Source organism: Artemia sp. Qi Xiang Cuo, chromosome 9, assembly GCF_049724085.1.
Source record: "Artemia sp. Qi Xiang Cuo chromosome 9, ASM4972408v1, whole genome shotgun sequence".
Lineage (NCBI taxonomy): Eukaryota > Metazoa > Arthropoda > Branchiopoda > Anostraca > Artemiidae > Artemia > Artemia sp. Qi Xiang Cuo.
In genome coordinates this window covers 29,864,768-29,889,760 of record NC_142802.1, presented here as the reverse complement: position 1 = coordinate 29,889,760, position 24,993 = coordinate 29,864,768, and the positions used below count along the sequence as shown (strand labels likewise).

Here is a 24,993-nt window from a genome sequence, read left to right as displayed (position 1 = left end):
TAGTTTAACTTTTTTCTTTTTTTTATTGAAAAATGTTTCCGGATGTGAAGTCGAAATATTCGGATTTCTTTATTATTTGGAGTTTGTGCTTTTTTTTGTTTTGTCCACTGCTTTGTTTAAAATATTACATCAATTTTCGCTATATTTTCATTTGTTAAATTCTGTAAATGGAAAGGTACTCATTGATAAACCAAATAATGATTATCCAATTAAGACTGTGTATCCATTGGCGTCAATTGGCCAGTGCGAGATAAAAATTTCTCTTGATAAAAAAGAATCAAAATCTTAAGTCACATGTATTTTGGTCGGAGACCCACTGGGGGTGTAGTGCTCTACTCTGTTTGGTTTACAGTTAGCATTTTGAACTTCCATTTTTTTACTTCACTTTTTTCTGTGTATTTATTTGCCCAGTTTAATTTACATGACAAGTACCTTATTAGGACGTCGAATCCTCTTTTAGCAGGTTCCTACTTATAATTTCTATCTAGTGCCTACTATCACCAAATGGATAGTCCAATTTTACATTTAGTGTGATATTTAGGTCATTTATAGAAAAAAACTACTAGAGAGTTTATATGGTTCAAAAATAAGTATTCTGAGTCGTCATTCAAGATCTGTATGTCAACATTGCTGGGTGGGAATCTGTCAGTGAAGACTCGGTTTATGCCAGTTTCTCGTAATTGTCAGGAATAAATGTGATAAAATAAACGTGAAGATCAAAGGTCAAGTGCACTGATGAAACTAGACACCAGTCAGTTACGACTTGCAGCTGTCCCGGCCGGGGCTGCGTGTCCAAATGTTGTAGTTACGCTGTTTGTAAATGTTATGAGTACGATGTTAATAAAAGAAACTGTTTGTATGACTGAAATACTCCTATGTATGATGCATCTTGCATTAGAATGTCTTGGCGACAGTGTGATGGCAGAAATGGTTTGTTTAAATTGATATTTCAGAAAAGTTCACATTGAGCTCTTCAACGTTGAAACTTGTTACCGAGGTGCTATACCCGTGTTTTCGAAAGGATTTTTGTAAGGAGAAGAAATCTTATTATTCGTATCAGAATAAAATGGAACGACGAGTTTTGCCAGCCCAATAGAGTTTGAAATACCTGTAAGGTACTTCTCTCTTCAGCAAGCCAAGGTCGTAAGCAGTCACCTTGGAGCAACTTTTATTTGTGAAACAAGATGGGAAAATTGGAAAGAGGGTGTACTAATGGCGATGAATGATGCTGGTGTTCAACTCCAACAGATGATCACCTTGAGTAGTAATGGGCTTTGTGTCAACAAGAATTTTTCCAAGTTGATTGATGAAAACTCAAAGCTAAGACACGGGAAAGTATCTCTGGAACCTTGGCATCTGCAGCTTGCATATCATATACTGAACGTCGTAAGGGTCCAATGATTCTCGGTGATACCATTGCGTACCTGGACATTAAACTATGTTACTGTATCCACGGAAGGCTCTTAAGGTGTTAAGACCTTGATTCTCTTCGAAAACTCAAGTCAGAACCTCAGCACAAGTCCGTGAAGTACACTTCAACACAATGGTTAACCTTTGCAGAAGCAGCGGAAGGGGTGTTTGAACAGTGGAAAGCTGTGCATGCCTATTTTTTTATTTGTCCCTAAGAAAAGATCGCTGTTACCAAATGGCTCTCAATATAACAAGAAAGGTCTTGTTGGTCAAGTCGGAGCTGGTCATCAACAAGCTGCGCACTTTCGTCCCTATCGCTGCCTTATATTTGGATTCCTATATTAATTTTCAGAACGATGGGCATCTAGTTTATATTTAATCATAAAAACTGCGGCACCTTGTTACCTGTGTTCTCTGCTTTATGTTGAAAATGAAGCCTTTTTTTTAGGGAGAAGCTAATGGCCCAGTAGTGCTAGGTTATTATGACTAAGACACATTTTGGGCTTTTCAATGTATAAACTGCAAAGGAAAAACACGAGGAGCAATAGAAGGCGTGAACCAAAATACCAAGGCTGAGCTCCTGTCGAGTGTTAGCTGACATTTTATCGATGTTGCGAAACATCTGAGACCAAGACTTTCTTCTATATGGAGGAAAGATGGGCTGTTCTACACGCAACTCCTTATTCCTTCTCTGAGAAAAAATTTCCTGATTATTTACGAGGTACTGGCTATTGCACGCCAGTCAGTGGCGAATCAGCGTTAATAGGTGGCAAAATGCGAGGTGGTTGAATTTATGTATGTATGTATAAATTTATTGCCCATCATAAATGTAAAATACAACACTGATGGAGCATAAAGAAAGAAAATGGAAAGAAACAAATAAATTCTGACAAATACAAACAGAACCAAAACAAAGGAGAACAGAGAAGAAGAAAAAAAATACAAATAAGGGCAATTATATGTAAGAACAAACACATTATCAACGACGGACTATTCCAGAGGTGCTTTCACCAATAATCTGCCTCCGATATCTCTCATTTCTTTTCTGCACCGTGGACACTGGACTAGCAACTTCATACCGCGAAGATAGTGAGCTGTTATTAGTCCAGAGAGGCAGCCTTAGCAAATACTTCGCACACTTGTAGAAACACTTCCGTATATCCCTAATATCTGAAGCAGTAAGAAGAGACCAAAATGGTGCAATGGCAAGTAGATGCGGAACAGCAAATGCATTATAAACGCTAGCTAAGATATGGCGGTTAAATTTAAGCTTTAACGCAACTAGTAAACCATACGCGTTCCTAGCTTTTCTGGCAAAAAATCTTTCAACAGTTGACGCGTGGCACGAAGATTTGACCCAATCGGTACACCAAGATACTTCAGTGTATCTTGTGGTTTAATAACATGTTCACCTAACTGAACATTTTTCGGGCAATCTGAATGGTGATTAAGCACCTGAATCTCTTTCTTAATCTCAATAAATCGAAGACCTATACGTTTTTACCCCCTATCGAGAAATCCAAAAATTTCCCCAATTCCATAGGTTATTTTATAAATATAAAGAAGGTACTCGGTATAGTTAGGTAGCGAAAAATCACTACCATTAAATATACATGTGGTTAGAACGTTCTGTTGTGGCACAATGACAGTATTATTAAACAGGAGGGGAGAAGTAACAGCGTCCTGTCTAATACCTTTTTTTACTGGAACTGAAGGAGTGAGTTCCACCGTACCAGGTGAGATGGTAACCTTAACTCTGGTATTAAGCTTTTTATATATATTACGTATCGATTTGCTGACAGAAATATTAACTCCACGCTTATAAACAGTCAATAAGATATGTGGATGTATACCCATGTCGAAAGATCAAGATACGTTTAACCCAGCACAATACAATACCTGATTATTTTCATGAGAATGTAGAAGTAAATTAGCAATCAAATGGTGAGCATGGTCACAGCCTACTCCTTTCTTGAAGCCGAATTGGTTATCCGGTGTATAACACTTATCAGATACTTCGTCAATAATTAGTAACTCAAAAACTTAGCATAAAACCAGTGACACCGAAATTGGTCTAAAAGAAGAACATTGGTCCTTGGGCTTTCCCCTTTTTAATACCGAGGTTATTACTCCAGTACTGAACAGATCAGGGACTATACCACAACATAATATTATCTGAAAGAGTAAGGTCAGATGCTCAATCAGGAGAGGGGACCCACATCTTAGATGCTGTGCACAGAGGCCATCAACACCACGAGAAGTGTTCTTTTGTAGCTTAGAAATGCACTCGAGAAATGCTACCGCAGATCGAGTAACAATAAAACTGATCTTATCAGTTGATTGGCCTAAGCAACCATCAAGCTCCATTTCATATTGGTTTGACAATGACGTATCGGGCTCGGAAAATTCACTTGTAAAGTAACCATACCTCTGGTCACTGGCAATTTTGAAAGCATTATAGGCTTTTGAATTATCTCTTTTGAGCAGTTTCCATACGAAATTAAGTTCACTCGCGGCTTTACTTGATGGTTCAACTACTGATTTAGCCTGATGTTGCCTAAGTGCTTTCACAAAATGTCGCTTTGCTTTCAGACGAATTTCATTTTCCAAACCTTGCCGTGGCATACCACAATCCTTCCAGACATAAAACCAGAATTTCGATTGAGCACAAGAATCAACGAGGCCAGGGTTACCTGAACAACCATGCTTCTCAGTCCCAAGACGTACTCTTCATATGGGTAAACTAGCACGCTCGGCAGAGCGTAGAGCGTGAACGATCTCTGCAGAGTAAATATTCAGCAATATTTGCTTCTCTGTAAATGTTAATAATTCCTTTTTTTGGGGAGAGTATATGAATCAGGACTTTGATCTTTTTTAAAATAGAATCACTAACAGCCCGGAACATAAACATATCTGCACGAGCCCAGTCAGCGGTTTCATGCCATTTACTATCATTGTCTGGACTTGGACAACTTGGTGCAATAAGTTGAACAGGGAATATATTACTGATAGGCATGTGGCCTGAGATTTGGAAAGTGGAGATAAGTGAGGATCCCGAGTCTGGTTTTATATTCGGGGAACATATGAAAAAGTCCAGAGAAGAGGTACTGCCAGAGTTATGGATATATATGAAACATTGGGTATTCTCGACCGTCAAGAGCTGAGGGCACATACTATTCAGAATATTTGCACGGCTGCTACTGTCATCAAAAAGGTTACAGTTCATATCACCAGTAAGGATTACTGCTAGGTTTTGCACTTCACGATCAGACACGAAGGAACTGACTAGGTGGCAAGCTTGATCAAATTGTCTGTCTGATGTAGCATTACGGTAATCGGTGGGTAAATACACTGAGACCACCACATAATTCTGAATTTTTACTGCCGTAAAATAGTCACTGTCACGAAAGTGTTCGGGCAAGAGGACACTTCTAGCAAGAATAGCAGTACCTCCACTCGGCCGACCAGCCCCGGTGTGTCTAGCGGCACGACTTATTACGACAGTAGAACCAGTCTTGCTCAACAAATATAGACTGTCGGCAGTGAGAGGTGCTCTTGTAGGCAGAGAAGGTCATTCGTCTCGCATCGAGTTTGGCTTATGGGTAATTTCACTGAGACGCCTCTATTAATATTCCATGATGTAACGCGTAGATCAGTCTGTGCACTGATGATGTTCCATGATGTAACGCGTAGGTCAGTGCACATTTTAGGGGATTCATATGTTTCTGTGCGACAAGACATTTATAGCTGAAACAAGGATGATCAGCTTGGTTGAACAGCACACACTTCATTTTATTTTGACATGGGGTTTCCAGCTTGTTCGAATGCCCAGTCTGCGAACAGCACGAACAACAAGTAAGAGCTTTATAGTGCTGGGCGATATGTCCGTAAGCTTGGCAGTTGTAGCAGTGAAGAGGGAGAGGGAGAAACTTATCAATGGGGATTCGCTCGTACTCGATTATTATTGATGAGGAAATGGCTGCCAAAAAGTCTTCTTGGTGGGAGACCCGAAGATTGTGGGACATAGTTTCGCCAATACGGTAGACTTCGGTCCAGTTAGTTGTCAAGTTATGCATCTGACCGTAAGCAACAGTGTCGGGACCAAAACGGGCAATTCCAGTATACAATGGAATTTTTAGCTGTAAGCTTAGCGATTGGTCCTTCGATTTAATAGCATCAGCTACAGCAGTAGCTTCATTTTAATTACTTACGACGAGGCGCCAAGTATCTTTTCCCGGTCTAAGCTCAGTTATCGCCGACTTCGAGTCACCACACAAGTTATCAATAAAAGTTTTGCGGTCCTTGGGGTCATTCAGCGTTTTAGGTGGATTCTTTAATATAACGGCAAAAGAGGGTTTGGATGATTTTCTGGGGGCTTGAGACAAAAAATGCAACGGGTTACACTTCGACAGGACGTAATTATCGAATTTGAAACATAATTCGTTAACCTTACGAGTAAGCGTAGCACTTGATTCCCTTACGATAACTGGTTCGTCAGGCTCGTACAGCACGAAACGGGGTTGGGGTATTTACTTTTCATCACACTTTTCAAAAATTTTAAGTATGTCCAGACAGTTATCAGAAGCTTTCGGTTTGTCACTTGAGTGATTCGTGCAGTTTGCAAAATTCCACAATATTTTTTTTGCTTCCATTAACGAATAAGTGCTAAAAAAAAGTCCGCACCAGTTTTCGCAATATCAGCGTGAACATTCCCCACAGCCCGGGCACGGTATAAAAAGTTCAAGACTGGAGACCATACAAGCTGCTGGCTCCACATTGTACGTAGCAAACAAACATACAACAGGTATCTCACTTAGTCAAAAACAAGGCTTACTAGCCGTACAGAGATCACCGGGAGCAAGGGCAGCGTGGAGACCTGCTCACCTGTCCCCTGCAATTGAAGGCTAATTAAAACCGGCAGGTACCAATTCGGTGCATCCGGCACGTTCTCTCCCCTCTTCTGCTTGGTCCCAATTGATCCACGCGGTACTGTTGACGCACCTTAAGAAAAGGTTCAAATTTGCTCCAAATTGACTGAATTCTAGTGATTTGGCTATTTTTTTTATAATTGGAAGATGATCTAAAGAACTATACGGTCAATGAGTTATCAGTTATCGCAGTCGTCTCCTTACATGTAACAAGGATATGAGCTATCTTTATTTGACAGTGTCGAACGTGCCGCTCTCATCGTTTCACATGGATGTACAAATGTTAAACGCCAATGTAGACTAAAAACTGTACTTAACCAGCCTTAATCCTTGATGCCAGAGAGAAATCTCAGTGGCAACTTGAAAGCTTAGATGCCACGAAAGCTTAGCTGCCACGAAAGCTGAAGAGACAGAAAGAAGAAGAGAGAAAGTGAAGAGATGAAGAAGAGCGTTGTGCATTGATAGAAAACATCGAAAATGAGAAATAAGCTATAGCTGCATTAAAAAATGTAGAGGATATAAAAGAAAAGCAGAAATGTTGTATGAGAAATAGATTGCAGACAATCTTTTATAAAAAAAAAAAAACATTGAAAAGGTTGGATAACGCTCTGAGGTCAAAGGACATGGTTGAGGTAGAGGTAGCAAAGGTTATATTAGATTCTCTTAAAGTTCACCGTGAACAGGAAAAAAAAACAAAGGTAAACGTTTGGAAGGTTGAATTTACTGTTAAAGAAAGCAGGAGTTAATCTCGAATGTGTTCAAGAAGTTCCTGAGAAAAAAAGGAACTTAATTAATCGGCTAATCCACCGCTCCTTTCTTTGTGATATTTTATCTTTATATATATAGTATATTTAAAGTAGCTATGCTGGATTAAATGGTGCACATCTATATATCTGCAAAATAAGTAAAGTGCGTTAACAGTGCTTGGCGCCCCATAGAATGTCTTTTGCAGTGCTTGACCATGGAAGGTCTTTTGCAGTGGTTTTGCGCTGATATGAAAGTGATATTGCTTGATTAAGACTGTCTGTGATTGCCTAGTACTCTTGCTCCTACGCCACTGTACTTGATGGCCAGGAGTATATTGGCAAAACACTGTGCTGAACACTGTGCTAAATTCTAGTCAGGTTCAGCGGTAGGAATACTACTCATTTTTTGGGATGACGGGTAGTGTATGGTAAGCTTTTGTACGCATAACTAGAACAGGGGTGGTAGTCAGCGGTGTCTATTTCAGTTATTTATACAGACAGGGGGTCTCTAGTCTGGCCCCTGCTTGGTCTTTTTGCTTTCGAACCCAAAAATCCCTAAGTCCCTACTTTCCAGCCGTTTTGTCTGTGCGACTTCTGATCATGCATCTCACACATAGAGGAGCATTTTTTTTTTAATAATCTGTAAATAATTTATGGTATTACAGTATGTCCCACTGTTCCTCTATTTTGATGTTTCTATTGCCGGGCTGAGAAAGAACGTCTTTTTTTTCAGACTTTGAAGTATTTTAAATGTATGTACTCGTAGTCCCTCTAACTCTTACTTTATTTTAGTATTTATTTATTTTGTCTGATTTCGCCCTAGCAACCAATAAAATTCTGAGTTATTACTTGTAATTTTCCAAAAACTAGTTTAAAATATGATTTTGTTTCTTTTTTGCAGAGTTCGAAGCATTTTAAATATATGTTCTGGTAGTCCCTCTAACTCTTGCTTTATTTCAGTGTCTATCTCTTTTTGTCTGACTGTGCCCTAAATAACCAATAAAATTCTGAGTTATTACTCGTAGTTTTCCAAAAACTAATTTAATAACTAATGTAATATAAAATTTATTTTCAAAAAATGGCTATCACAAGCCCAGAGTGACCCGATTTGCACTTCACAGTCAATAAACAAAGCAAGAAAAGCATATAAGATTAGTCAAAAGAAATGTAATAAGGCTGGTCAGAAATAAAGTGAACACTTTATTGGAAAAGAGAAATAAAGAAAATTTTTCAAAAAGTTCAAAACAACTAAAACTCGCAGAATGTATAACGAACTTAGACTATATAAAACACAAAGACAATTTACCCTTATGATTAAAAAATAATAATAATAATAAATGGCTATTAAAAGGTCAAAATTTTGAAGATCAACATTGTATAGTGATTGTAAGAAGGACCATATTCGTATATTTTTAACATATCAACTATGCAAGGGTAAAAGTTCTTCCTTATGTATTTATGGGGGAAAAAATTGGGGTAAAAGTGCGGATTTTGTTGAAGTGGAGCTTGGGAAGTGACGTTGAAAGGGAGGTGAATGACTTGGGAAAAGTGGTCCGGGGATTGTAGAAGGTAGGGTTGGCGGAATAGAAGGAAATTTAACTGTCCTTTATGGTGACCATATTGGCTCTCCAAAGAAGGGAGATATAATGAACTTTTCCCTCATTAAAGATGATTCTTAGGCAACTTTTTTGGATTGCCTCTATTCTGTCCAACAATTCATTAACAATTCTTGGATACCAAACAGGAAAGACATATTCAAGGGTTGGGTGTACAAATGAGAGGAAAGTTATCAATGCGATTCAGGACACTTAATTTTTTTACGAAGTTTGAAAAGGGAAAATTTGGGATTTGTACGTTTTTAAATTTGCACGTTTTGAGTTGCAACGTGATAAGTTTCTTCTGATGGATTCCTATCCACTGTTTGGGTTTGCCGAGGTACTTTATTAGAGGTACGAAAGTTCGACCAGAATTGGGGGGGGAAATTTTTCTATGTCTCTAGCTCAAAGATTATCAAATATGGTGTCATTCTCTATGTGTAAAAATAGAACCACTTTACTTAAGTAACACTTTATAGATTTGATGATGTTCTTCGAACTAAACTCTTGAACAAAAACACTTCCCTTGGAAAACCTTAGTTTCTTTTTTCAGTCTCCTCTACAATTATGAAAACGTGAGACACTTCCTTTCATTTTGGATACGACGATATGCTGATTCCAGTCTCTAGCAGATGACTGGAGCCACACAGTGAAAGTAGTGAAACAATTAAGGTAGAGTTCGTAAATCAGCATGTTAGCAAGTCTAGTATGATGAAAGTGAACTTGTGTAAAATATTCCTTATGCATAGAGATAACATATAGCCAATTTTCCAGGAGTGCAACAATTTGAAATCAAAACTGAAAGTTTGGTAAACTGAAAGTCAAATACTCCATGGGTATAGTTGAAAAAAAAAAAAAAAAATCTTCAAACAACAAACTGTTTTCGAAAAGTCTCCAATTGTGGTGAGGTAAACGAGTACTAAGTCGGACTCTTCGACTATTTATCTGATCTTAGCTTTCATTTAGGAGATTCAAGTCAAACTAGACCTAGTAGTTCCCAGACTGTTTATGGAGCTTACGATCAGCAAGCTGCAGCAACATCTTCGCCGCTAGCTTATGGATCGCCGGCTCAGCCAACTGCAGCATCACAACCAACTTTAAGCCGCATGAGCAAACAAACTCCAAGCCCCGGTGCATCAGGCTCTACGCCCAATCAGTGGAACCAAAGCCATATAAGACAGGTTACCATTATTCTCTCTCTTTCTCTCTCTCTCCCTCTCCCCCCCCCCTCTCTCTCTCTCTTTCTCTTTCTATTTCTCTCTTTCTATTTCTCCCCCTCTCTCTCCCTCTCTCTTTCACTCTCTGTCTCTCTCTCTCTCTCTGTCACTCACTCTCTCACTCAATCTCTCACACACTCACACTCTCTATCTCACTCTCACTCTCTCACTCTCTATCCCTATATTTTGAATATCTAATTTTGATATCCGTATCTAACTTTTATAGCCTCTGGACAATTTCATTGTTGTTTTTTTTTTTTTTTTTTTATAAATATACCCCTTATATGAAATTCCCTAATAATTTCACTAAATTGTATTGTCCTTCACATTTCTTAATATAATTTTTATCAATAGAATCTTGTATCAGTCTCCATTATGTTGAATTATCGAGAGCTTTTTTTCGGAAGCATTTATAATTACCTTAATAACTATACATGTAAGCCTTTTTTTGTAGACCTTGACAATCTATTGCTTTGTTTTCATGCTTAAGCATTGTACAAGTAAATGGAACATTGGGTTTAAATAAAAAGTGAATGTTTTATTAAAATATAAAAAGAATTGTACCCCAACCTGACTGAACTTGCTAAAAATCATAATTCAGGTATATATTCATCAATTTTATTGTGTAACATTAATTTGACCTTATGCATCCGGTTAATATGGTTCCCCCATTACTCAGGCCTCTACGTAGCTGAGTCATGGATTTTGTAGCTGAGATCTTGATTTCTCCAGTCTCGTCCCACCTTATTTAAAAGCATACGTTCATAGAATTTCTGTTTGTTTTAAGTTTTTATTGTTGTATGTCTTAGTTTTTGATATAGCTGGGTTTGTGTATGTCTGGGTTTTGATATAGCACTTTTCTTTGAAAAAGACCTTTTTTGGAGGTGTTTTTAAAACTTATGACAAAAAGGGGTTTTTGATTTAATCGACTGTTGTTTTCTTATGCGTGACCACAAGGCCGTATCCAGGGTGGGGGACTAGGTTTGAACCCCCCCCCCCTCCCCCAAGTGTTTTTCCAACTCGTAAAAACGTAACAAAAATGAATATAAACAATTTTTTTTTTTTTTTTTTTTTTTTTTTTTTTTTTTAGAGCATGATTTTTAGACTTATTTAATGAGTTATCGCAATTACTTGGAATTAACTGCAATGAGCTGTCTTGAACATGGGACTGATGTGAATGGGAGTTGTTTGTCATGAACGGTTGAATTGAATTATGGGACTTGATTTCCAGGGGATGATTTCAATAGAATGGAAATACTGGGGGTTGAGTTGTATGAAAGCTGAGCCAAATGAGTGTTAGGTTGAATGAAGGCTCAGGTGAATGGGGTTAATTTCAGAGGTTTAAGTTAATTAAGGTTGAGTTGCATGAGGGTTGAATTGAATGCGATTGAGTTAAATGAGGTTAAGTAGAGTGGGGTCTGACTTGACAATCTCCTTTACGCGTGCACATCCCCCTGAAATGGAAAGTTCATCAATTCTATGTTTGAATTCTTTTAAGCTAAGATTTTAGAGCATGATTTTTAGACTTATTTAATGAGTTATCGCAATTACTTGGAATTAACTGCAATGAGCTGTCTTGAACATGGGACTGATGTGAATGGGAGTTGTTTGTCATGAACGGTTGAATTGAATTATGGGACTTGATTTCCAGGGGATGATTTCAATAGAATGGAAATACTGGGGGTTGAGTTGTATGAAAGCTGAGCCAAATGAGTGTTAGGTTGAATGAAGGCTCAGGTGAATGGGGTTAATTTCAGAGGTTTAAGTTAATTAAGGTTGAGTTGCATGAGGGTTGAATTGAATGCGATTGAGTTAAATGAGGTTAAGTAGAGTGGGGTCTGACTTGACAATCTCCTTTACGCGTGCACATCCCCCTGAAATGGAAAGTTCATCAATTCCATGTTTGAATTCTTTTAAGCTAAGATTATATATATATATATATATATATATTAGCTAAAACCTAATGACCGAAATTGGGTAAAGGACCAGCGGCATATCAGAAACTGTCAGTTTACTTAGTATCGAGAAATATACAGTGAAACAATTTGTAGAGGCTGACCGTACATGACAGTTGTATTACCTATTTGAAAAGGTATCCCTTTTCATTTCTTTTATTTCGGAGAACTTGTACAACATATACAGTATATATCGGACAGTTGCCACACTATTATCTAAATTAATTAACAGTGACTGTTTTATAATAAATGGTATCTTATGATATCGTAATGATATCTTATGGAATTACAGCGTTCGGTATGGAATGTAAATGTTTTGCCGTTTACTTAATAAGAACAGATTTTGTGGTGTTTAAACCGAATGAAATGATTATTTCGTGTTTCTTTGGTTTTCGAACCGGATGTAGTCATTATAGTCATCTAAACAAATCGGGTACTGCAAAAAAAAAATCGTGAATTTAAAAACTGGAAAGAAGTCACCACAAGAAAAAAAAGTAATCGTGTGTACGCTTGACTCAAGTATGCAAAGTTTTGCGTGAAGTATCATTCTCAAGTACCATAAAATTTTACTTAAGTAAATGTCAAATACTTAGAAATTGTGTTAAGTACAACACTCTAGAATAAGTTTGGCTTTTTAGAATCAGATGGAATCTCCTGAAAAAGGTGAGAAATTGCAGATCTAGTTTAGTAGGCTGCGTAAAAATGGTAGCACATACAAGAAGTTATAGGTGTACTCAGCGGGAGCAGGAGGTTATATCCTTATCTTTTTTTCTTTTTTTTTTTTTTTTTTTAAGCTGTGGATTTTACTCTTTTTGAATATTTACAATATTCGAGTCATTGCATTGTATATTCGTTCCTACAATATTTACCATCGTACCGCCCCTCCCCATGTTCATTATGCGGGACGCGGTGCTACATCCCAATACAGAGAAACCAAAAAATGAGAAAAATCGATTGTCGCATTTAGTTCTTGCAGAGGGCCTCATATTTAGGAAAACATATTAAACACTGAAAGTACGGTGAAAGTGTCCTAGTCCCAAAATTAATTGGGATAAGGGTAAAAAAAATTTCTGCCCTTATCCCAAACGAGGAATTTATCTGGTCCTAAATCGTTTCTTAACCTTGGGTGGAATCTTGGCTGTTCGTTTACCCTCATTGTCTGAGATCTCTGAATTCCCTCTGGTGGATATGGATGACAAATGTTTAGTCCTTCCCAAAGATAGAAATCCCTATCTTCCTTCCCCTTCCCCCAAAGGGATCATATGAGGTTCAGATCCTTGAACAGAAGAACTGTGAGCCTGGCTCTTACTTCACAGCAATATTGGTTGGCATATAATACCCTTTCCTGTTAAATGTTCTGAGGACAAGATATTTAGGACCCCGCTTCCTCTCTCCTCAGAGAGACCTGGTAGAACCTGATTCCAAAACAAGCATACCTAGGACTGCAACTGCTGCTTCAGACGATATTTTACTGCGATTTGACTACAACTTTTATTAGGTATCTCAATGACTATAATTTAGAGCCCCTCTCCCTGCACATAGGTCAGGTTGGCCCTTATGGCCCGAGGGACAGAAATGCTTACTGAAGTTGATATTAAGCTTTTAAGATAAATGATGAAGCCGTATTGATTATTAAGCTTGCACGACGCGTACAGAAAAAAAAATCGCCCGAAATATTTTCTAGTTATGCTATTTACTTAATAATAGCTTCTGACGTCAAAACTGAGCAGTTGTTTTATTCTGGGTTTTCGAAAGTCTTTGTTGCATAATGGTTTTCTTTTATTTCTTATTATGTACAATGGTTCTTGGACTTATCAGACTTCTCTATTTGCATTCGCTTTATTTAGGTCCCCCCGTTAGATCAATCTGCCTGCCGTATACATTCTAGTATATGTACTTTGTACATACGAAAAGCCATTAACTTTCATTTTGTGTCAAATTTATTCCATTAGAACTTTAGTGTTTATTAGACTTTAGTGTTTTTAGGTCATCTATTTTACATCTATTAGGAAAAGCCGTATTTTTATTATTGCTTTTAAAATTACAAAAAATTAAATGGGATAATATTATGGCTTCGACGCGTGCGGTAGTTGTTTTAAATCTTTCACTTTATGCTCTTAGATTTTTGTTTGCCAAGTTCGTGTGTTTATGTTTTCACGGTGGTTTCATCTTCTTCCAAGATTGATGTTTAGATTGATCTACCCTTTATCCTTTGATAATTACCATTTTGTTGTCCTAAACACATGCTCGAAAACTCCCAAACACCTGCTCTAAAGTGACACCTACTCCGGACTAAAATATGTTTTCTTATTGTAACTTCTGCTTTTGCTCTTGTTTTAATCTCAATAGAATATTTTTTTTTTGTAACTGCCACTTGTGTTGCCAGGCAGTTTATTAGAAATATTATATTCAGTGTAGTTGTAAAGGAAGGAAGATTTTAATCGCTCAAAGAAGAAGAGGAATTAACAGTAACATTTGTATCTGGGTACTGTTCATTATTACTCCTGTTTGGTAACTGTTCATTCTTGGTTTCTCCTCACTGTGTATTCTTGTTCCTTATTAATCCTTGATTCATTATTTCTTACTCGTACTCCTGATTCCTGTTTAACACAGCCTTATTTGAAATTGCACTACCTGTTTCTTACAGGTGAATGTCTCTCCCGTTGATCACATTCTCCTGTTGAATCGAGCATCTGCATTTTTTGTATGCAGAATTTTTCTTGTGAAAATGCCATCTCAGGTTACCAAGAAGCTGAAAACTTATATAAATAAAGAAATGTCTTCACTTTAGTTCCTTTTTAGAAGAAGTTATGACTTGCTTATATTTAATTATCAACGAACAAAATAAAATTTCCAACAAACCTAATAAACAAATTCACTATCTTGACCGCTCTTCTGGATCGCCCAGGAAACTGACTCTAGGTTGTTTTAAGAGGCAGTCCAATATTTATTGAAATAACAAGCTTGGCCTCATCCAAAATCAAAACGTACATCCCTTGCCATTTATTTTTAAGTTTTTGTTGAAAACTTTGATGTTTAAGCTGAAAACTTTGTATCTTATAGTATCTTGTAAACCATAGCCATGAATTTTTGTTCTGTATAATTTAAATGCGATTTATGAATTCTAATAAACTCGTATGAATTCTAGCAAATCATAATTGAATGGTTCCTTTTTTAAGCAGGGAAAGGGGATGGGATTGAGTACAAAAGAGTTTTAATCTAGAAGCAGTTTTTGTATATAAAATTATAATTTTGAAGTGGATTATTGATACCGATCCGTTCTTGTATTGTGTTTATCACGTTTGTGCTATTGACTGAGTAACCTTGTCGTCAGTGTACCATTACTTATGTAATGAACAGACGTTATGGGCATTGTCATACTAATCCATTTGTCATAATGTATCCACTTGATTACTTGACTTCTTTGCTAATGTTTGCTAAATGTTGTAACTTCATACAATAATAGGTATTTCTTATTACAGGAAGGATATCAATATACTCCAATTAGCCCCAGTCGGTCACCTGGAGAAGGTGCAACTTACACTCAACTTGGTGCCGGACCATCTAGTAGGTCAACTGCTCAATACCACCCACATCCGTCTGCACCAGGTAAGAAACAATATTTTTTCAGTTCATTCCAGTCTCGGAATTACTTCAACAGAGTTGAGCTTCTATTCAGGTTTATAAACGGTTTATATCGTTCATACCAACTTATGAGGTTATGGTAAATTATAGCAACTATTTTGAGGTTAGTAGAATGAGAATCAATTTCATCAATTGATGAAATGAAAAATTGGATTAAAAATCAATTAAAAAATTAATGACAAATGGGTATGCCATTTCAAGGATATTCAACTATTAAGAATGTTGTGTTACTGTACCATCTTGTATATGGTTGGGATGTTTCAGTAGCCATCGTTAAAATCATTAATCTGGGTGCAAGTAGGAGAATACAACCAAAACTTTATACAAAATGCGGGATTATGTGTCGATCATGCGTGGTATCGAAAAGCTCAATTTTCCCATTAACAGAAAGCCCCCAAAAAATAATAGATATCTTCACTTTAAATCTAGCCAATATTATTATTATTATTGAGATTGGGGTGAGGCTCATGCCTTCAAGGCCCAATGCCCCAAAACTATGCTCCATTTGTGATTGGGGGAGGGGGCAATGACGGATTTTGCCTCCCCGGCCTTACTATAAATCTTGCCAACTGTCGGACTTTACCACCATCCTTCGCTATATCCTGCAGCTTGACAATAACAATATGAAAATCCCAAGCCGGTGTCTAATCCTAGTTGGACATTATTCAACAGATGCCTTCTTGTCAATTACTTGGACTATCTGTCTTGGCTTTTCTCTGTCTACAATTACCCAGCCCAGTCTTGATGCAACCTATGCAACTTATTGCGCAAAATACTTGATAACTTCAATTCAAAATCAACGGACTCGGTCGATTTTGCGCAATAGGTTGCAAAGGTTGCATAAAGACTGGGCTGGGTAATTGCAGACAGAGAAAAGCCAAGACAGATAGTCCAAGTAATTGAGAGGCAAATGTTTAAATGACATTAATGCCACGGGTAATTGAATTGAAGTTATCAAGTATTTTGCGCAATAGGTTGCATAGGTTGCATCAAGACTGGGCTGGGTAATTGTAGACAGAGAAAAGCCAAGACAGATAGTCCAAGTAATTGAGAGGCAATCGTTTTAATGGCTGGGGCACGGGTAAATGGCAGGAGTATGAATGACTCTCTTATTGGACACATACTTGTCAGGTTAGTTTTTGGAAAGGCATGCCTGCCTAGAGTCTTAGGCATGCTGATCAAGAATTTAAAAAAGAGGCAAACAAGGCACACCCGCCTATCTCGCACTTTTGACATAATGTAATTTCAGCCCTCCCTATTTAGAAAAGATTTTTCTCAAAATCTAACCATCCTCCAAAGGATGAAAGAGGTGTTGTGGTATCTCCTGTGAATTTTGTCGTTAATATTTATTCAGAGTCCTATATTTAAAATTAATTAGATCTTATTAGACGCATTATTTAAAAAAAAGGCTACATCATCTCTTTTCATTATAATGTAATCAGTCAAAGGTTAAACAGACATATTCCTAAACTCAAAAGTTTTTAATCTGTAGAACGATCTAAGTGCCCTGCAAAAAAAGGTTTACGTTTTATGCGATGCGAAATAGTGAAAAAAAAACTTTCTACGAAATAATGTATTGGTTATTTTTAAAAGTAACTTACTTGTTACAAATCTCCTTAATTCTTGTTAAAATAAGATCCTAGCTACTCGTCAAAGAAGGGTATATAAAACACCTTGTGGTTGCGAAAACTATGACAGCGACGGAACCCATCCAAACTTAGGAAGCCGTCTACATTAACTCAAGGAAAGCCTAACAAAAGCCTTAAATTCTAATAGGAGCCTTAAGTCTTTGGATTCACTTCTAAGCAGCCACATTTTTGGAAATCCCAGTCACTCCTTGCCTTTACAGGAACAAATTATAATTGGCAATTACCTGGGAAAAAACGAATTGCCATCGAAGCAATTGAAATTCAACAAAATTTAAGTAATAATGCCTCCTTAAATAGAGACTTGGGCGAGTAAAGATTCAGCCCTATGTGCATAAATTTGATAGAAAAATTATAACCAAAGTGAACTTGTATCCACAAAATATACAAAAATAGCTGCCGAAAAGCAAGAACTATTAAAACGAATTTTCTAAATTCTTAGCAAAAGTGTGTGGCATGAATAACTTTTTTGTCAGCCTGACCTTAATTTTTGTGAGGCAATAAAGCTAAGACTTGGTAAAATTTTTACTTTTTGTGTTTTTTTTAACTTCTTGTTTTTTTTGCAACTAGCTGGCGTTGACTGACCACCTATCTGGTATAACACCTGGTCTAGAGACCTATTTGGCTAGATTGATGTGGCTTCACTACCCAACAAAGGGCTGGGTATAAAAGTCCAGGCAAGGTTGGCTTCGACAATTTAGCTTTAATTTTTCCAGCCAGCGATGGTTACATCCACCCATTTTTATTATTTGTATTTTTAGTATTTAAAAAGAAAAATAAGCAAAAGAGAATATTTCTCCTGTAACTCTAATTAAAATATCGCATTTTTTTTGTAGCTGGGTCTTACCAGTCAACGCACTGAAAAGTATCGTTCATTGTAAATAAAAATATTTTAGCTACATTGACGCTTTTCATATTGCTATTGATCCTGCTGGATCGATTAGCGAAGTTGTAAAATTATTTTCTACATGAAATGTGTCATATATACCCTAATAATTTTTTGTGAAGTTTCAGAGTTCTTTCTTTCAGCTTCACAGATGTGGCATTGGCCTTCAGCTGGCAGTCAAGCTGCGCCAGAAGGTTCTCCTGTTGCTAATGCAAACGCATCCAACGTACCAACAAGTGTTGTCCACCCAGGACAACAGCCTCAAGCAGAACTGTCGGATATGCTTCATATGCTTGATCAAACTGCAGCCGGTGGTTTTGAAGACTTAAATATGTTTAGCTCAAATTTCGAGTGATATTTGCTTTTATGGTTCATGAAGTGCCATTCTGTACCTTTAAAAAGCAGCAAATGCACGAAAATAGATATTTCTTGAGTAGTTATTCCTCATTTTATTAAATTTTTGGAAACAAGAAGTTCACTGTGACCTCTGGTGGAAATTATAATGATAAATTTGAGCTAATTTAAATAGACTTCTTTTGTTTTTAAGAGTAAAATTTGTGATCATATCAATACCTTTTTTTTCGAGCACGATTGTTTGCACATCACAGTGGGTATTCTTGTAAGAGGAAATTCCATATGCTGATAGTTATTCAGCAAGGGGGTATTTTGAAGGAAGGCAAGTTTTGGGGTGATGATTTGGGCTCAAATCTAAAAGAAAAAAATTACGCTTTGTCGTCTCCTGATTCTGATCAACGCGAATCTTATGTCAGAGTTAACAGTGTTCGTTCTTAGTAGCAAGAGCCGTGTCTGTAAGCAATAATGATGGAAATCAGTTTGTCTTGGCAATTACAGCTTCATTGTATAAAAACGTTAAAGCTCTTCTTAAAGGGGGTCAAGCAGAAGTCCCCATATGGCTATGGGTATTACTTCCGCTGCAGGCAGCAATATTGAGAAAAAATATTGAGTTACTTATGGTACAAAACACAGCTAATTTGATGTAAAATTAGATTACATCAGACTAGTGAAACTTCAACTTGGAAGCATAATGCCCGTGCCACATTATAGTCACACGTCGATAAAATCAAAATTACGCACGACTACAGTGCCAATTACGTTCGTCATTCGTAATTTTTCGAGTTGAACATCGTTCAACTTTCAAACATAAATTTCTTGACTGACCAATCAGATTCAAGGTTAAAGGCATAACTTTAAAACTAGAAAAGATAAAAACTTAGAACAGCGGTTTTTCTATCTGGGAGAGGAATCTGACAAAAATTAAGAAGACTTAGTATTAGTAGAGAACGGATTGACACAAATTACTGTTGGTGTAAACTCTTTAAACTAATTTCTTGCAATTTTAACTTTTTGCTTTTTAAATACAAATGTGACGCTAAAATCACGAACATTGCCTTGTCATTCATGATATTTGACTTTCTTTATCGATAGATGTGACTATGATGTGTTACGGGCATAAGACATACAGAGGAATGTCTTATACATCTTGGTAACCAAAACAAGAGCAAAATTTCACTTTACAGTACATAAACTGTCTACTGATTGCCAGATAAAACTTATTAAAACATATTAAATATTAGAAAACTAAAAGAAGACACGATATGAAAACAACTCAGTAAACCATGTAAACATTGAAAATAACGTGTCTTACACCGAATGTCAGATTCAAAATCGAGATGATATGGAATATTGTTCTCAAATATGCTGAAATATTTTCTATCTGAGCAAATCCGAAATGTTCTCAGTTGATGCCTTTAAGCCCATTGGATGTTTGGTAGATTCATTAAGCATTGAAACCGCTTGTTTTTTTAGGGATTCCGAGAGTAACTGAAAAAAAAAACTATTCATACATTGTTTTAATTATGTTACAGATAATGTTTTTACGAAGAAACCTCCAAAATGAATATAGTTCTTGGTACCGGACATCATCTTCATCTTAAATCTACAAAATAAATAAATAATAATTTTTTGTCCAGAATAAAAATCTTCAACCAGTGCATTTTTGTTGCTGTTGTTTTGTGTGTATAAGACTTATGGTGCCGCCAATTGCTTGATGGCGTGTTATGGCCTAGGTATTTTTGTTTTTTCGTAAGGAGTAGTTGCAACTCATTTTAAAAGAGATTTATGGCGTCTATCTGGGGATTAATTCTGCTAAGAGGGCGTTCCACCTGGCCACTGATCGCCAGATGAAGCCAGACATTACTGATAAAAAAATGTAATGCAGCAGACAATTTTTTTCAAATTAGGTGAAAATTCTCCCACGCTATTATGGTCCGATTAATGGTCCGATTGCTATTAGTCCGATTAATGGCGAATGTTTGCCCAGTTTTTAAAATACTAATTTTGGTGCAGGAGTTGGCAATGAGTAGCTTGTGATCGACTCTGTGTGATTGCGAGAATGGTGTATATGAATAAGTTCTTCTGTTCTGTGCTTCATTTAGTCTTTAACTCATATAATTCTTTCCTTGTTTTCATTCTATTCTCTTTTTGTGTTTAACAAGGCTTTTAGTTACTTGGTTTAAAAAAGTATTGATTTAAATTTGTGTTTTCATTTATAGGAAATTTTTTGTGGATATTTGTGTAACTATGATTTTATGATACAGACTCTACAAGTAATCTCGAATTAGTTTTTATTCTGGATGTTGTTTTGTAAACTAGTGCTATTATATTAATTATTGAAAATGCATGCATTTTTTTGCGCCAAGTTATCTTAGTTTTTTTTTATGAAGGGTTAGACAAAGGCTGGCCTTAAAAAAAATGAACGTATTCCAGGTTTATTTGCATTATTGCCAAACTGTCGTTTTCAGCTTAAAAAAAAGTATGTTCAGAAACCCCAAAAACTAGACAGTAAGAGTTTTCAAGCTGTCCGGCACCCATCTAAAGGTAAGCTATTTTTGGTGATTTTGTATCAGATCTAAGTGAAGTAAAGTTTCTCCATTTCATAGTCAATGAAGTAAAGCTCTCTATTCTATAGTCATTGCAATAGTGCTGACTTCGTACAGAGGGATATGTCTCCAATTTAGTATTTGTTTTAGGACATTTTCATATTGAATAGATGGTTGCAAGAAATTGGAGGAGAGCTTAATCGATTGCAAAATAAAGGCCCTAGTGCCCTTCTTGAAGGCTTAAATTTGTCTTTTTGGGTACTTGTCTAAACGACCATATTTCAAACAGTAAGCTTTATGAAAAATGTGGTTTTATCCCGCTTTCTAGGGCTATATTGAGAGAAAGATTGAGGTCGTTAGGACACAATCTGTGGATGAAGATATATTGCCAAAAATCGTCCTTCTCGCCCAACCATCCAGGGCCAAACGAAAAGCAGGTCGTTCTCGAATGGGTTGGAAGGAGGTCATAAGGAAGGATTTAAGGGGAAATTGTAACCTCTTGGGAAGGTGTAAAGAGGGAGGCTCAGATTTGGGAGCGTGTGTAGCTGTGTTGGCCTTAGGTGTGTTGGTGCTGTAGTGAGATGGGAGTAGCAGTAATAGTATATCGGTCAGAAATCAGCCATCTCTCCTTTTTGTCCCAAGTGCCTCTAAGACTGTTTTGGAATAAATTTTATGATAGCAATTTTTACCAGATTGGTTTACAGATCCTCAAAATGTGTTTCTGGTGCCAAAATACGTTCATGCTGCACCAAGGGCAAGGTTGCCAGATTATGCAAATATCACATTGAAACCAGAGGCTGCATAGATGCATTTACTCAAAAAGTGCATAAATTAAACCTTTTTGAAATCAGTGTTTTAAAAACTCTGACCATTCCAACTTCTAACTCGATTCTAACCAGCACCATTAACCCATTCTAACTTCATTTATGGTGCACTTCTTTTGATTATTTATTGTTCAGGGATCATTTAAGAAGCGTTCTTAAATCATCAGTTGACTTTCCTAAATCAAAACATTGTAAGCACATATTTCTGACGTGAAGTTTCATTTCCATCTAAGTCGGTTTCAACGGGCACGTTGTGCCTTGTCAGAATCAAGATTTATCGAAGAGGCTTATCTACATAGTTGCAGGGCCCTGGTGCCCAATCAAGATGCCCTCCAACTTCACAATAATATATGTGTTGCTCTTCTTTTGACTCATGGCTGTTCAGGGATGATTTAGGGAGGAGTGTTAAAGGATCAGATGACTATTCTAAATCAAAAAGCGGTAAGTATATATTTTATTTATCAGGCTTAATATCAATCAAAGCTGGTATTCAAGGGTTTTTGAAGTCGCTAATTATACAGGTGGCGCTAGGATTGCAATTTTAGTCACCAGCTGCATTTGGTAAGGGTCTTAGATTATGCAGATGGTTCATTTTAAAACAAAGACTTCAAGTACTTACTTTACATAATTGCAGGGCCCGAACCCTCTTCTCTTAGCGTCATAAGTACGAGCTTGTAGCTCGTGATTGCTCAGGAGTTACTTTGAGAATGATCTTAAATGACCAGAAGATTGTCCAAAAAAAAAAAAAATAAATGCTTCCCATATCGTCTTTGATCAAATGATAAATTTATGTAACTATTCGAAAACTGCAGTAGGACTTAATGGCCCGTCCCTTTAGTTTTGGATATGTACCATTTAGGGGCTGTAATTGAAGTTTTGTGGATCCAAGCTAACCTTACTCTAGCGTATGCACAAGTGGCAGTTCCATTAAAGCTACCTCCTTTAAGGGAGCAAATTAGTGTCATAATTTAAAGTTTAGTAATTATATATTTCACACTTGGTGTATGGTTACCACTAAAATAGGTATTTAGGGCTTCTTCGGTCACTAAGGACTCAAATTTCTAGGTGAGAGACTGAAAACAAGACACAATTTTTATTAATTTATTCATAACCCACGCATACAGAAAGGCTACGAAACACTAAAAAGTAAAGAATCACAGTCAACAAAAAAATTAGATAAGACGATGATATGGGAACAAGTGCGTAAAACCCATTCCTGTGAATTTTTTAAGCCACATCTCCAACTTCAAACAATTTCGGAACAACAAAATTATTCTCATAAAACCAGTTGTTCATCCATTGTGGACGATCAAAAAGGCATCTTCAAAATTTAAAACAAGGTCCTACTTTTATTCAAGTCAATTGTATTAAGGTGATGTGGTAGTCTATTGCTCGATTTTCAGGCTCTCTTGTCGGTGAATTTGTCAAAGGACAAAGCTTCAATTAGTGACCTCTCTAGGGGGCTTAGTTATCAAGATCAATCAAGAATTTGGGGGTTGACAAGTAAGAAAAGTTAACATTTTCTGATGAATGAGTGAAAGCATGTTTGTTTTTACGAATGCATCACAGTTTGACGTAAGAAAAAAAGTACAAGAGAAGGAATTTTGATTGAACTGGTAATTTTATCAAATGAGCGAAATTTTATACGCTGGGATAATTTTTCGAGGGGCAACCGTCTAGGGAGGAAGTCATCCGGGAGGGGCATTAGCCAGAAAAGTGTTAATTCACAAATAACTACGAAAAATCCTTTGAAGTCGAATTCGAAGTATTTTCTGTGCGTAGGGCAGCGGGGAACTATTTGGACATTAAAAATAATTAAACAACTTAGATATTTTCGTTGAAAGTCAAATTTGAAACTGCGTTTTTTCTCTGGCTTTACCGGTGACAATCGTTCTAAGATTTTTAATTACGTTTAAAAAACTGAGTGTCAAATGGATAGGTGTAAGTGTATATAGATGGTAAGTTTGAAGGTAACCAGGGACGTAGTTTGCTACGTGGCAGGGGGCAACTACCCCTCCCAGATCTTGGTTTGCCTCTCCCCCAGACCTCAGTTTGCCCCCTCCCCAGCTGAAATTTAGTTTTTTCCAAAATCTTGTCAAAACTAAGATAAACCAGTAGTTCAAGCATCAAGAGAAACAGATCAGTTTTAGTACATATTTACCTTTACAGTTGGACCCCGGCGCCGCGCCGGCGGATCGACCGAACGCCGCCGACGAGAGGCCCGGTCGAACGCCGCCGAAGTGTCGTAACGCTGCAGGCACACCACCGCCGGCAAAGGCCGCGGCGTTCGGTCAACTTTAAATTAATTTTACGGCAATTTTTTATTGCGTCAATCGAAAAGTCGGAGCTTTTCCTTCTCGTGTGGTTTAGTATTTCGATTTTCCTGATTAGAAATCAAGCAGGGCTTGCGCTATCCCCGAATTTTCGGGTATTTCCCCGAAAATCTATGTGTCACTCCAAAAAAAAATTTGGTTCCCCGAATCCCCGAAAATCACACAATAACGGTGCCACCCCTAGTGATTTATCACCAGTGACTTTCCCTGCCAAATATTACTTTGTATACCATAATTCTTCACTGCTCTCTTGTTCATTAATTTTCCTCTCTTTTTGTTACTTTGCATAAAAACCAGACAGATGCAATATGCTATTGCAAATATTGCAATATACACAGTTCTTCATATGTTGACAAAAAAGTATCGTCTTTATGAAATGAGTTTAAATCATTTCGAATGCAGTTTCCCAATTGCTATTTCTTACATCATTCGTAGTCAAAAATGTTATTTTCAAGTTGAATAGAATTATAGAACTCATTCACTACTGTACAGTTTCAGCCTTTTGTTGGATTTTGAAATTGACAGCCGACAGATTGTTTCTATAGCTGAATTGTAAGTTTGCAGATTTTTTTTTTTTGCTGTTTTTAGATAAGATTTTCTTAATGTTTAATACTCTATTATTGAACACCTGATAGAAAATACAATTTTCTTTCTGGAACATTTTCACCCCCCCCCCAAAAAAAATCCTTCGGCTGAGACAAAATTTAGCTATAGACTAAGCTATGTACAAGGTAGGGGAATTAAAGATTGAACCGGAAGTTACCCCAAAAATATGTTTCATGAATAAATTGTAAATTATTGTCTATAGGGGAGGGGGATAGGGGACTATCATTTTTAAATGATAATACCTCATTTTTTTTTATTGAAAGCAGGGATGCCAAAAGATAATTATGTTTTTCATTTAAAGT

The 24,993-nt window shown here is 36.9% G+C and overlaps 1 protein-coding gene across 5 annotated transcripts in view; it reads left to right on the top strand.

The window, feature by feature from the left end:
• Positions 1 to 18,902, top strand: part of LOC148948546 (aryl hydrocarbon receptor nuclear translocator homolog) — a 207,094-nt gene extending 188,192 nt beyond the window's left edge. For all 5 annotated transcript variants that reach the window (XM_089094455.1, XM_089094454.1, XM_089094453.1 and 2 more), the window contains 3 exons: positions 9,646 to 9,860; positions 15,334 to 15,460; positions 18,172 to 18,902. In XM_089094455.1, the coding sequence (XP_088950581.1) occupies positions 9,646 to 9,860; positions 15,334 to 15,460; positions 18,172 to 18,383 (554 nt within the window). In that variant the 3' untranslated portion in view covers positions 18,384 to 18,902. The remainder of the gene's footprint in view (positions 1 to 9,645; positions 9,861 to 15,333; positions 15,461 to 18,171) is intronic.
• The last annotated feature ends 6,091 nt before the right edge of the window (positions 18,903 to 24,993 follow it).